The sequence below is a fragment of the Eleginops maclovinus genome, chromosome 7 (genome assembly GCF_036324505.1).
Source record: "Eleginops maclovinus isolate JMC-PN-2008 ecotype Puerto Natales chromosome 7, JC_Emac_rtc_rv5, whole genome shotgun sequence".
Classification (NCBI taxonomy): Eukaryota; Metazoa; Chordata; class Actinopteri; order Perciformes; family Eleginopidae; genus Eleginops; species Eleginops maclovinus.
The window spans coordinates 19,711,266-19,726,456 of NC_086355.1; the positions used below are offsets into that span (position 1 = coordinate 19,711,266).

Below are 15,191 nucleotides of genomic sequence, written 5' to 3' on the forward strand. Positions count from 1 at the left end.
TTCTGGGTTCAACATGGCAGGAAAAAAATTGAATTATTATGACAGTGTTGGGTTGAGTAGGAGTCCTGGGGAGTTACATTCATGTTGTTTTCGCCCTATTTATAGTACAATTATATAATAAATTCAAGGCCAAACATGTTTTAATGTCTTTTGATAGCTGCCAAAACACCCTGTCCTCCCTCTGATCCAAACACATCAGCTGTAGCCTTGACTGCACTCATTACACTTCATTCTGGTTGTTGGCAATCTACGGCCTTAAGCCTGTTTTACAGTTGTACACATCGGGTAAGAGTATTAGCAAGAAACAAAAACCTTAAACTGTGTCAGAGCAGATCTTCAGAGTAGCAGGAGCAGAATGTAACGTGTTAAAGTACACACTTCCATACATTATTCTCAAATAAACCATGTACACACACTTTCCTGTATACAGAGGGCAAAAAAGCACATACACACGGGTAGAATGATGAAACATGGCAGCAGAGAGCAGAAACAATCCCCCTGCAACATGAATTTTGCAGCAGGTATTTGCTGACACTCATACAGTTTTTACTGTACAGTGTGTATTTCTGTGCCTCCACTGTGACTGTGACTGTGACTGTGTGTGTGTGTGTGTGTGTGTGTGTGTGTGTGTGTGTGTGTGTGTGTGTGTGCGCAGTCACATCTCATTTTGCTTACTTTAAGAGCAATGCTGACAGTGTTTTGTATGTTGGTGATCCGAGTGTGTTTCTTTCACAGAGGAAGCTATAAGTTGTGTGTGATGTTGAATAAGATGGATTCTTGGTGTCAACACACATTTGAGAGGATGAAGATACAGCCAAAAAAATAAACACTTTGTATCTGTCACACTCTACATACACACACTCAGGGTTAGACCCTTAAAGGTCACCGGTATAAGCCCAACAACTGCACCGTAAAAACAGAAGCAAGGGCTGAAAAAAAACCTAAAATGTAATGAAATCTCTAAATGGACTAATGTAATATTCAAATTGCAGTAAGTTAAATATTTTTCTTATAAATCTAAATATGTGTCTACCATTTTTAATGAAGTATTGTTGAGCTGCAGTTATATCCCAGCCTACAAATTGTTTTTTAAAGGTTTATTTATTACGAATCCTCTCAGAAAAATCACACTTTATCATTTATTAAGTCGATAATATTGTAAACCATATGGCAATATCAGTCAAAATAATCTAAATTAGTTATTATTTTAATCTGAATTGTGCATGTACGTTCTTCATTTCTGTCATAAATAATGTTACATATTTGACAGGCCTGATCCCATACAGTAAGAACCAATACCCCAGGATTGACGTGCAAAAACCAGAACATTAGTGCAATCAGATTATTTCCCCAAAACAAGCAAACAACACAGCAGCTTACGCACAAGCAGCAGCACAACTCAACATTAGGGGGAAAAAAACGAAAACGAAATCTTTGCCAACTTTTAAGCCTTGATATTTGACTGGAATATGGCATGCTGTGATTAACTTAACACAGCACTTTAGAAGTTGTGAGAAAAAAGAGATGCACTACTTCTATTTTTGACTGCTTTAAAAACGTAGCTCAAACTCAACATGTGTTTGTCAATGTTACTCTTAACACTGTGTTTCCATTGTAACACACTAACACTGGGAAGCTGTTACTGTGTTAGTGTGAAGGTAAAGCATCACAATAGGGCACACAAGTTTCTAGTGTTTAACTTACTATTTTATTTGAATGTCTAGTTGACGTGAACTGGTCGTGACTTTGATCACATTGAGAAATGTCACGCACCTTTTTATAAGCAAGTGTTTGAAAATGTGTTTCATGCTATATTAAGATAAAACAATCTTAAATAACGTAAACCTCTTTTTGTTTTTGTTGCATTAAATTACAAAAAAAGGCAGAAAAATGAGCAAGATTTGTTTTTAGACCAGTTGGCGAGGCCATGACAACATTTTTAACCAACATTCAACCAAATGACATCTACAGTTTTGCTCGATATCTTAACTCCTCTTCTTGTGAGTCCTTCCTGATCAATATGCTCTGTATAGAACCACCTTGCTCAACGATAAGCCCCTCTGCCAGTTATCAATACCCTGAAAGCAGTGTAGTGCATCTCCGACCTATCACAGGTGTCCTGGCATCCCCGTTGACCAATGAGGTGGCGATGGAATTGCTGAGATAGCCAATGACATCTTTGGTACTGGGCAGTTTTTGAGATTGCGGGAGGAAACTCAACACCACCCAACGGGACGGCAGCAGGGGGAATAAAAAGGGTGTGGTCGGGACAGACATGCTGGTGCTTCACTGGTGTGTGTGTGTGTGTGTGTGTTTAATTGTGTCGCTATACTTGTAAGGACTTGTTTGTTTGACATTAGAAGGAGCGCATTCTTGTTGGGTTCTTAGTTTGAATTTGAAAACCCAAGGTTAAAGCCAAGGGTGACAGTTTGATTTGAATATAGTCACTCAAATCCAGCTCATAGGTGGATTCATAATACAATACTGGGGAAACTCAACAACCTTGTCTCTGTCCCCAGACATGTCCTGAATAGTAAACAATACATTGTTAGGAATGGATCGGAGAAACAGGTTATCACAAATGAATGAGGGTAGACTGAAGCACATTGTTTAGATTAATCTATATTAAAGGGACTTTAGTGAATGCCTTCAGTGATTGTATTGGTTTAGGAAATGTGTGTTCCCGTGTTTTTTGTCTTTAATTTTTGTCCTTGTTGATTTTGATAATGGTGTTTCTTTGATCCAAGAGACATTTCAGACTTTAGCCGAGAAAAAAAAGTCAATGTGTTCTTTTTACAGCCTCTTAAATGTGAATATGTTCCCTTATAAATGACAGTTAAAGGGGACCTTCCACTAAAAAAAAGTTTGTCCTGTTGTTTTTGACATAAGATAGGTCAATATGAGTTTGTGAACTATGGTAGGTTTGAAAACTATGGAACTTGTCTGCTGTATGCAATAGCCAATTAAAGAAAACAGGCGGAAGATATGGGCCAATCTGAAGTCTCCATCAGTGTGTCGTAGCAAAGCTTAAGTATTATTCATGGCTCCCACCCACTTGGTTTGTAGCTGCCCATAGAATTTTGACAGAACCAGGAAGAACGAAGTCCGGTGACTAGCAGACCCGCTTTTCAGAAGCAGATGAATTGTGGAGCTGTTGTGGGAGTTGAGCCGCAAGCACAATGCTTGCCTCGGCAAAGCAGCAAGCTAACGCTATAAACGCTAAGCTTTCAGGCTGTATGCCCGCTAACTTTACCGGAACTGTGCAGAAATACGGAGATGGTGTTTCATCACAACAGACTAACCTCTTAAGCCCAGACGCAGCAACTTGTAAGAAACAGCGTCTCAGGGCATGTTAACATTTAACAACCTATTAATGTGGCATACCCACTTAACGGGAAGAAACTCACCAGACCATATTAACCATTTTTACCAAAACGAAACATAGCCTACTTCCAACACCAAGCGTCTAAATCAGCACTGAACGAAAACGAGCTAACGCTACATAGCACCGAGTGAGCTACGGCGATGTTTTTACTTCATGCTATCTGCACAAACCACATATCAGGAAGCCTGAGATTCCACGGATTCCATTGGTATGAGTCTCATCACTGTATGAACAAAACTCACTGAACTAGCAGCCAAGGAAGAGCAATAAAACAGCTTCAGTTTACAGAGTCTTAGCCATAGCTTTAAACAGTCTTTGCTGTTTGTGATCAAAAGTTGTGTTCAAGGTCATACAAACGCTGCTGAAGGTCATACAAACGCTGCTGAAGCTGAAGGTCATACAAACGCTGCTGAAGGTTAACCCGATGTCTCTGTGTCACTTTGAAATGATCACTGATAATCTATCATTATTTATGTGTAATAAACTGGTACGGTGCAACAAGCGATGCCATTTTTTCAGTTTTTTTCAGGGGCGGGACATTTGACAAATCTCTAAGCGGTTGACCAATCACAACAGAGTCTCCAGCTAACCAATCAGAGCAGAGTGCGCTTTTGCAAAGGTGGGGGCATGGGCTCTTCAGAGCGTTTTCAGACGGAGTGAAAAGTGGTCATTTATGTACAGGCAGTGTGAGGAAAATAAAGCGCTTTTTCAACATTGAAGCATGAAAACATGTCATAGTGGAGCAACAAAATACATATATGGACCTGAAAAGTAGCATGATAGGGGACCTTTAACTGAATAAATTGAAGTTGTGGACAAAAAAAACATTTGTGGGTATAAACTTGTTCTACGGAGGAGTATTAGGGCCACATTTTATATATATATATATATATATATATATATATAAACCAAGCTGAAGTACGAAGACATGTTTAGTTCTAAGAGAAAAGTCTGAATTCTAACTTCAAACTCAGAACTTTGAGGGAAAAAAAGTCAGATTTTTTTTTCACACATGGCCTAAATCTTCCTCCGTTTGGACTCTGAGAAACACTTACAACCATTCTGAACCTTAATAAGTAATCGAGAAAATGATCAACAGATTAATCTAATGGAAATAAGTGGCTGCTTAGGCCCCACTATAGATCAGACTGTTCTTGATGTTAATACAAATCAAATCTTTTAACTTCATTTACTGAACAGTTTCATCCATGCTTTATCTTATTCAGGGGTATAGGTCAGGCCTGTGCTTGTGATGAAGCTATGTGTACATGTGCGTGTTGAAAAGATTCCTGCACCTTTGACCTACAAACGTGTTTCTTTGTCACTTCAACATAAACAAGCGCACAGAAAGAGAGGCGCCGTGTTTGTCGTTCTCACTCAGAGGAGTCTGCTCTAATCATCCGTGTTGTCCAAACAAAGCCTTTCCCTGTGAATAGTTCAGCACACCACCTATCCCGCATCCACTCACACATACATGTACACACACATGCCTGTCAACTGTTTGCACACAGATTTAATAAGCAATAAACAACAAGACCAAACAAACTAAACCTTTTGTTGGGTCAATGCATTTCAAGCGGATTGCCACTTTGCACCATACAGGGACCCATTCTAGCAACACGGGGAAAAACAAGCGTGGACCATCCCCTCATTCAGCGCCTTTTCTACTGGATATTTTCCCATACAGTCATTTGTTGCAAAGCATCAGACGAGATGACATGTCATCCTAATTGTTTCTAGATCGTGCCCCTCGGGTAAGCCTGACACTGGCCCCATCGCTATTAATGTACAGTTCCCCAAATATGGAAAGTGGACTGCTACTTGGAGAGGACCCAGTTCACCTCCTAGGCCCTGCTGTGGTGCCCTTGAGCAAGGGACCGGACACCTCCAATCCCCCCTCCCCATTGCTCCCTGGGCGCTGCACGGTAGCTGCCCACTGCTCCTAGTACTAGGATGGGTTAAATGCAGAGGACCAATTTCACTGTGTGTGCTCTGCTGTGTGCATGTATGTGACAATAAAGAGGGTTTCATCCTCCGATTCTAGCTAATAAAAAGTAATCAAATTAATACAAAATGATGATTCATCAGACCAATAGGTTGGAATAAGGGCCTTCTGACTAACTCTGTTTCCCACAAAGTTATTTTTCCTCAAAAATGACTGCGATGAAGTTTTTAGAGAAACATATTTTCTCCAAGACTTGGTGAGTTTTCACTGTTTGAAGCATTATGTTAAACACAAGTGCAACAACACTACTTGGTTGTGTATACAAAAGAAGAATATGGTTGGTTTAAAATAAGTATGTTTGTTGTACAAATTAAAGTATGTACAATTGTTAAAATAAAAACTTCTGTCTCCTAGGTTAAAGTCCTGAGTATAGATGAACCATTCATTCAAATCAAATGTATCCCTACACGGAATACTATGGATGATGCATTCAAAATAACTTCAACCTCATGCCAAAATGGTAAGCAACTCTATGTCACCTCAACTGAATAATCAACCCAAGCTCTTAAACAGGTAAAAAGAAAAGAAAAAGCAAATCTGCTTGACGACAATAGAACTGCATTGGCTCAAGTATTTTTGTTTTTGTATGCTTTTGGATTGTTTCCATGTGTAACATAAAATATACTTGTATATGTTATTGTGTTAACACTACTGCAAGCATGAAACAAGGCAGGACTTACAAAAAAAAAACTAATTACAGCCACTTATCCTGAAGCAGAGGGGATACAAGTGCAAGTGGCACAGAGAGATGGAGATGGAGAGAAAAAGGGAGGTGGTGTAATCACTCCACCGGCTACTCAGTGGCTAACCGCACTGGCTGGCACATTAACATTGTACTGAGTGCCAAGGCTTTCTGCATGCTATCATATCTGCTACACACAGGGGGTATTTGGGAATGTTAACCTTTCAATAATCTATTATTTGTAGTTTCATCGCCTACAGTTATTGGTTTTACTCCTACAGTTCCATATAAAAGTATATGAACTATAGAATTACGGACGCTTGTGGGAAAATGTTAATACTTCATTGAAAGATCAGATTTGTCTTATGTTTGTGTGTTTATGATTTAAGAAAAGTAAAAAATCAGGTGAATTTTTGTATTTGTTTTAATCAGGGTCTATTTGAAGTGTTTGTTGTATAAACCGTTCATGTTTGTGCCCCTTGTGGCCAAAATCTGAACTACACCAACAAACACTTCAACGCTACAAAAATACAAATAAAATGTTTAAATAAAATAAAAATAAATACATAAAAAAGTTCCCCCAACTCTTTTTACTGATCAATCAAAAAAAATCTAGAAGAATGATCCTGGTAAAACATCCTTTTCAAGTGTTCATAAGAGTGGTTTTACTTGGTTTTATTGTTGGTGTAAATTTGTGATTCAAAATGTTTGCATGATAAGAGATGTGAGGCTTTTTGTAAATGTTCATCAAAACCTTCTGTTGTGTTTTCATTAGGGATGCCCTAACTGTACAAGTCTCTAACTGTGTGTTTTTCACAGAACAGATTAGTTTCACAACTCTGCTCTGGATCCTGTAAAGGCTGCTTCTGTGAAAATGTTTGATAGCTAACAGGAAACGCATCTGGGTCACATCTGACTGACAGATCCTGGTCAAGCTGACATCACGACAATGTTGGAGTATGACTGCAGCAACAGCAGGTCTCTGAATAGCATACCGTCAGTGGCGTGTTTACAGTAAACAGAGCTTTGTGAATGGCAGCAGAGGAACAGGGGGACATGCAGCACCCAGCGAGGATACAGGCACCTGGGAAGTAATTAGCCCGGCTTACAAGGAAGCACTCTGTGAATGCGGCGCGGGGTTAATGGAGCTGAGACATGATAGCGTTCTTGCTGCAGGCATGGCCACAGGTCACTGCTCGGGATGGGAGCGTATAGGTTTTAAAAGATGGCCTACAATTAGATCATTGTTGGGATAGTCAAACATTAAGGATAATTGAAAAATTCCCTACAAAAGGAAATTTGAGGGAGAGGGAATATCCCTCCTTTTATGCTCTTAACCTTTTTCTTTCATCTTGTTAAAACTCAGCTCCCTAATTTTTATTTTTTATTTTTAATGTATTGTATTAAATATATATCTTAGATAACCTTTTATTTCATTTTTTTTTCTCATAGCATGTGGAGCACCTTGAGATGACATTGTTTTTAAAGTGTGCCATAAAATAAAATGTATTATTATTATTATTATTATTGGTTTACCAGTTGTTTTTTTACCAATATTTTTTGTTGTTTTGTTTTGTTTTCAACTTGGGTAAAATATGTCTGCTTTACTATCATGGCAGGGAAGTGAAAAATAAAGACAAAAACAGGCCTAGTTTTGTGCAAGAGAAATGTACATGTGCAAGAATAAATGCAGTTGTTAGAGGGAGAATTCTACACAGAAATATAAGTGGATATTTGAGAGGGAATTATGACTGGTTTAACTTCCCCAAAAAAAACAGTATGCAATCAGTGATAAGGTAGTGTATTTTAAGTGCATATGAATGACTGGGGTTTACTTTTCATAAAAGTGTCGAGAGATCTTGGAATTTTACTGGTATTAGTATCAACTACTTTATTCCTAGTAACTTCAAATCTCTAGAAGCCATTACCAACGAAAGGTAAACATTGTTGTCTTCTTTCATGATCATCGCAAGAAAAGTCTTAAATGTCAATAAAGCAAAAAACCACTTTGTTCTATTTTTTAAGCGTGCAGTAGGTTGTAATGGTGTCGTACATGTGTACTGTTCCAGTAAAAGGAACATTTAAACCATTTAAAGTGAGCAGCGGAACTAAGATAAACAGTGTTGATGCCAGGCGGGAAATTGTGTTTACTTTGTGAAACCCCGTGGAGTTGTGAGGTTTCCCTGCCGCGGGTATCATAAGGTGAAATCCGGCTGAATTCAAGAAAAAAACTGACACAAACACGGCTGGTGAAATGTCATCCTGTGCGCCTCCTCTCCTCTGCTGCTCTTCTATTCATCCATCAGAGGCCGTCTATCCCTCACCCTGCCCCTCCCTTCCTCCCCTCCTCCTCTTCCCCCCGATCAGACTAAGATCATGGATCACACAGAAGGGAGTTATTTATAGAGCAGGATTCCCGAGGGAGCTCCTCTCCCCACCGGGCATCTTTGCACTCACACAGAGCCCTGTGAATGTTTAGTCGCAGGATATGAGGAGCTGAGTGCTCATTTAAAATTCAAAAGCAGTGTGTGTTCAAATTCAAATCTGAAGCAAAAATGACACACAGCAGCACAGCAGCTTGAGGATTAAGAATGAAAAGTAAACCGCTGACATGACGTTATCCTGCTGTAAGCCACACACACACAAACAGGTGCTGAAACAGAGGAGGCAGGCAAACACCATAGCGACTGGTGGGACTGCAGCCAGCGGTTGGACAGGGGAGAAGGGGGGAGGGGCTAGGGATGGAGGAATGACCAATGGTGGGATATGCAACTAATTCAACACATGGTCAGCAAGTGCTGTATTGTCAAGACAGGGATGGGTGTGTATGAGTGTTGAAAAATGGAAATGTCACCACCTCTTTGTTTTCTTCAACTCTTTTCTTCTAAAGAAAGCTAGTCAGTGTCCATGAACTGGCCCCACTAGGTTGAAACAATTGAGTACAACTAATTTAGTTATTTAAAAAGGGATGTATATATCCTATTTACTGCCACTTTAACAAAGATAAAGTGCTGTGCAACTGAGGCGTAAGGGTTAGATTTGCGTCTAATAATCAGAGGGTCAGTGGTTCGATCCCCAGCACCTGCAGTCAACATGTCTAAGTGCTGTGGGCGAGATACTTAACCCCAAATTGCTCCCATAGGCTTGTATCTGGTAGGGTAGTGTAAGTAAGCAGGTTGGGGGGAAAAGCATCAGCTAAATGGCTACTGGTGGGATTATAGTGGTGATGAAGCTAAATAAGATGTAATTAATACTGTGCAGACAATACACCCTAACCCCGGAGATGCCGTAACATTGCATGCATCCTAACAACCAGCCCGACTACAAATAAAAGTTGACTTATTATATGATGCAAGGAACAAAAACCGATCTAGGATGATATTAAGATCAAGAGGTGTACATATTTTTAAATGTAACAACATTTCTTCAACAGCCAAGACATAAACAGTAAAAATGTGTTCTGCAAACAAAGATTTTCCAACTAAAAAACGTATTTCTTAGATAAATGGACGGTACAGTGATTCAAGAATGTTGTACAGCTGCTTTAAGAGTTTTAAAGCATAGTCTCATCTTGTAAAACGCAGTTTTTGGTGAGAATTTCAATGAATACAGAGATGTTTTCACAGTAATATAAACTAAAGAGTGCAAACAGTCCTGAAGCAGTTTTTATAGAAGCCTATTGGGTGTATTGTTTAGTTTTGCTACAATCTAATTTTGAATAGAGAAACTTGTTCTACTACTCATGTTGGCAATGAAATCCTCTAGTCATGTTGAAAAACGTTCACGCACACGCACACGCACACGCACACACACACACACACACACACACACACACACACACACACACACACACACACACACACACACACACACAGATGTACACAAAAGGCTGTGGGGAGGAACAGCCATCTGCTCCATTCAGTTAAAGTGGTGCTGAGCAAGAGTCTCCATACATCACTACCATTCAATAAACACTGGCACCACTCAAAGCTGCATGCCCACACGGCCAACCAGCACACTGACATACACGCTCTCCTCCAGTGAGCACACACAAACCCGGTGACATAACCATAGGCTAAAGTGAGTTTACATAAAACACTACACAACAAATCAACAGCACTGTATCCTTTACCAAATACACCAAAAACACAAGCAACAAATGCATGCATATCAACAAGAGCTCTTACCCATCAGTTGTGTCTTGCTGTCCGGTTGTTTCGTGTGTGTGTGTGTGTGTGTGTGTGTGTGTGTGTGTATGTGTGTACAGTATCTGAGAGAGAGAAAGTGTGTGTTTGTAGCCAAAAAGTGCGACTCTATGCAGAGCTGTAAAGTCCACTGTGGAGAGAGAATGCAGCGGACCAACCTGTTTTTTTTTTAGCGAGAACAGATCTCCTGTCTTTCACACACTCTCCGTCTGTGTGTTTCTCTCCCCGACGTTCTTCGCTCTGCCCTCCGGCTGCCACTCTCCCTCCCTCACTCCCTCCCTCTGTTCCTCTGGTCCCCTCCCACTCTCTCTAACTCTCTCCCTCTCTCTCGCAGTGACATCAGAGGGCAGTCTCAGGCATGTGGAGCATTTTATGGGTGTCTTTCTTTTCATTTTTTTCTCTTTCTATCTCTCTCTCTGAGGGCGTCAAATTGCGATCACATCCTCATTTGACTAGACAAATTCTCTGCTTTTATGAACCACCTCTGCATTTTTGTGTGTGTGTGTGGAGCTCAGTGTTGCTCTTCATTACTTGTTGCGCGCAAAACACACACACACATTTCTGGGATGTAAAACCCTCCCACACACCAGCAGCCCAACAGAACAGACAGTTGTTGTGAAGTTGACTGGATGATAATGGCTGCTGCTTGGCCTTGCAATCTGGAACACTTAACAACCGCTGAAGACATGATGTCTCCGTCAAACTGCACACACTGTGGACGCTCCTTACAGCTAGATCTCCATATCCAACCTCAATACTTTGTGGGTTTCCTTTTCTAAATACACATTTTATGATTTATGTTAAATGTGCCTATAAAAACTGAGAATTAAAAATGAGAATAAGAAATCCTTTATTTGTCCGACAGCAGGGATTTTTCTGTTATTGAAACAGCCAATAAGACAATGTAGATAAAAAGGCAAATAAAATGAGTAAACGAATAAACAAGAGGCCATATTATTAGGGGTTTCCTTTTCTGTACTGTGTTATATAGGTTTTGGTGCATGTAAATGGTCTGTGGGAGCTAAAATCCCAATGTTCCCTCCAGAGGGAGTTTGGCTCCCACACACAACCCCCCTGCCAGAACATAGAAAAGTAAATACTGTATATGAAACAGGTTAAAAGTAGGTGAACAGATAAAGGAAGTGAGGTAGCAGCAAGTATCTTTAATACATTTTTTAAAAGTATATATTGCACACTTTAAAAAAAGGGTTGTGCTTGAGGTAAATAACTTTCAAAATGACCTTGGTAAAATTATCCTTACAAAAAAAAAGAAATGCTGTTCTGTAGTAGTAAAAATTAAGAAAATCTAAAAAGGTGAAAAAGCGTAATGTGATTACTGACAAAATTCAGACTACATCAAGTATCAATAAAGTGTTATTGTATCAAATTGAATCTGAATATACCAACAATAACCTGAAAAAAAGGGAGAAGCTAAATGATCATACATGTCCTACATGGATTCCTGGAAAACGTGTGGCAGGCGAGTGATGGAGTTTGCATTGAATGACAATGAGGACCAATCAGGGCGGTTGAAGGACTCGCCTATCGAGTGGCATCAGAGTCCACTAAAGACAAGTGCTCCTTGGGGGGCGACACCTGACATATGTTGGTTGGCTTGACACTCAGCCAATAGGAGTGGGTGGAAACAGGCAGGATGGGACTGCAGTCTGAATACTTGTCTAACTGCTGGGTGTGTAACATTTGTTTAATTACAATATTTGGGCAAGTGCTAATTTGCAAAACTGAAATAAACCGGACGTTCAATCATACAGACTCAAAGATTAGATGACAGTTAATTGAACGTGATGGTTTTGACTCAGGAGTGAAAACTAGCCACTATTTTCAAACTAAATTAAGGAAAACTGCATCCGGCAATCAAAACATTACTCCTGACTATTACAATTTAAGGAGCTTTTGTTATAATATACCAGCCAGATTGAGTGGGAAAATGATCATTGAAGGCTCAATACTGAAAACACCGACACAAGACTGACACTTTGGAACCGTTGGATGGGGCGTAAGCACCAACGTAAAAGCATTTGGAGTGTCCTTAAACCAGCTTTGAACACCCAAGACATGGACCAAGCAATAGGACACTGATCACTACCCTTAAATGATTACATGACAAAATAATCAGATTGAAACAACTGCATTCATGTGCAATAATTAGGTAATCCCCCCTTGCATCTACCGTGTATTAAAACATTTCAAAGCAATTACGTCTGAATATTTCACAAAGAGCTGACACACCCACTCAGGTGTTTTACATACTTTGACTAATTGGACCTCTGCTAAAGTTTAAGATAGGTGGAGCTATGCTGGGAAATGTATGACGGCACTACACAGTAGGAATTAATAACAATGACTCAGTTCTAATTTGACCCACCCCATCAGGTTAATCCGAAGGAGAATGGGCGACTTTCCCATACAACTGAAAACTGCATTGTTAGTAATGTTAAGAGGAAAGAGTAGCAGATCGGATAGGATGGGTGGTTTAAACAAACACAGTACTTTTAACGAGACCACTGTTCGTGTACAGTGTGAAAGGAAGAGTTAACTGCTACTTATTTTTTATAAAATACTTAACCTACGTATCTACCTAGTATCCACTTTTTTCAGCCTTAACAATGTTTGGTTTCTATTCCCAACATTAACATGATTAAAACAGTGACCATAATGCAGGAATAAAATATGTTTTCCTAGAAACATTACTGAACACGAAGTATCAAAATTGTACTGGAACTTTTTGATTATTTACATTTATCTAATGGATTGTTTCGAGTGGGGAAGAAGCTAAGTCTGCACATGGGAAGATGTTCAGTCATACAAAAGATGAGTGAAAACCCCGGTGTGAATGTCTTTAAGATGAGAAAAAAGACGTATCTATACTTTTATTTAGGTTAAGTCAGACTTGTGTTGGAACATTTTTGAAAAATAAAATCCATTCCAAAAGTTAACATAACATAGAACAAAAATAAAGTGTCCTCCATCAAAAACAAAGCACTGTTTCTTAACTCCTAACCTGTGTTAACGTAACTGGGTTGCTTGTTAATATGGTGATAAAGAAATCTCTTTGCTTAAGAAACCCAAATATAAATCACATTATGTAAACACCATGTTTTTTTTGATGTGAACATGCAGGTGTGTGTGAAGAGGTCTGCGTCCGTGTGTGTTTGCAGGAGCTATTTATGCAGTTGCACGTAGAATCCTGGAAGTTTTGTTTGATCAGACAAACACACCCACACACCTGTCTGAGATAGCGTTCTGCATTATCAGCATGCTGAATGGGGTTGACGTCAAAGGCTTAGCTGAGCTTCATGTGGCCATGACACTGATAACAGCATACACACACGCACATAAACACCATTTCATTTTTAGAACTGGGAGGATTATCAACGGGGGAGGGCAGTGACCGGGCTGAAAATGAGCAGAAGAGCACCGCATGAACTCAGCGGTAAAAATCAATGGATGGTACGTCGGGTTAAATGGAGGGTTACACGGCCAAAGATCAGTGGCGGTGAGTCGGCAGCTTGGCAAACAAAATTGAACGGTGAGACACATGTGGGCAGCTTAGAAAATGACTTTTGTTATGTTGTTGGAAGTTATTCCAGAAACAAAATTGTCAAAGGCTGTGCGCGTAGAGGGATTTAGATGAACTGCATGTTACGCAACTACACAAAACATGGTTTCAAGGTAAAGACTTCACTGTCAAGATTGTTAAGAATTTGAAATACACTAAAGCTAATGTGTCTCAATCGCCAAACGTTCTTGAGAAGATACTTCCTTACTGCTGCCACTAAGAACATCAAGAGCACACTTACACACATCGGAGTGCTTTAGTCTTAAAGAAAGCATTATGTTGTTTTATGATAAATAAACACTACATCACTTCAACGCTATGGAGTAACATGCCATGCATTTTTTCCGTGTTATCTTGTATCCGCTCCTGACGTTAGTTAATACAATGGCTGGTTTGACGTTGACATCCTGAAAAAGTACCTTCACCGTAGAACTCTGAAGCTCTGAGATAGTTCTCCATCCTTCTTGTATTCTTGACTTCCCAACATTTCTTTTCAGTTTCTGCGAGCCAATGGCCCTGCAATCTCATGCCGTTTTAATTGGATAGCATGGAAGTCTAACTAGCCTTAACCCAACCTTAACTAATGCAAATTTAGGTGTTAACAATGATGCGATTCGAGGCAATAGAGGCTTATTTGTTATGCTTCATATTGTATTTTACTGCTGCAATGAAAAAATTCCCAGTTTGGGATGAATAAAGTATTTCTGATTCGGAATAGTCTTTTCTCAGGTCCGTTCTCAAGAACAAATAAGTAAGAAATAAGTTCTTTTTGGTAAAGGCCCATTGTACTGTGTCATGAATAACACTTGTTTTACACGTTGCGTTGTAATTTAACATGTTTTCGTTAGCCAATGCTTTGTTAATCTTTGTGTTAGACAATCATATTTGTATGGACATGATTCTCTTTCAAAATATCCATGTATTGAACTTGATGTATTTTTCTATTTTTGATTGTATTGAAGCTGTTCCTAAAACCAGGGTGTGGTGTGTTTCTACTATACACTTCCACCAGCACGTGACAGACAACTCTGCGTCTACATTAATAAAGTATTTACATAACCACATGCTGGGACTTGGAGCATATAAGGGCCTTAATGAGTTTGGCATGTGTACGCATTACATAAAAACAACATGTATTCATAAAAGCATGTGTATCAAACCTTGTGTGAGAGATGGTGTGAGGAATAAGGATATGGCGGGCAATGTATGTCTATGTGGAAAAGGGCTGGTGGAGTTATTTGCAACAGCCTGTGAGAGAAGCAGACAAGGCGATAAGTGAGCATATCCGGGATAAATAGCTCATGTAGCTGTGTGCATCAGAGGCAGCGTGCGTG

At 39.6% G+C, this 15,191-nt stretch overlaps 1 protein-coding gene across 6 annotated transcripts in view; it reads right to left on the minus strand.

The window, feature by feature from the left end:
* Positions 1 to 15,191, minus strand: part of hdac4 (histone deacetylase 4) — a 141,688-nt gene that overhangs the window by 65,912 nt on the left and 60,585 nt on the right. Inside the window, exon 1 of one of the 6 annotated variants that reach the window (XM_063887552.1) lies at positions 10,436 to 10,528. The exons of 4 other annotated variants lie outside the window; for them this stretch is intronic. Coding sequence is in view for 1 of the 2 variants with exons in the window: in XM_063887551.1 (XP_063743621.1) it covers positions 10,260 to 10,263 (4 nt within the window). In the remaining variant the exon portion in view is untranslated. Of the gene's footprint in view, positions 1 to 10,259; positions 10,529 to 15,191 lie in introns of those variants that run through there. One more of the 6 variants, XM_063887551.1, reaches the window with a different exon arrangement.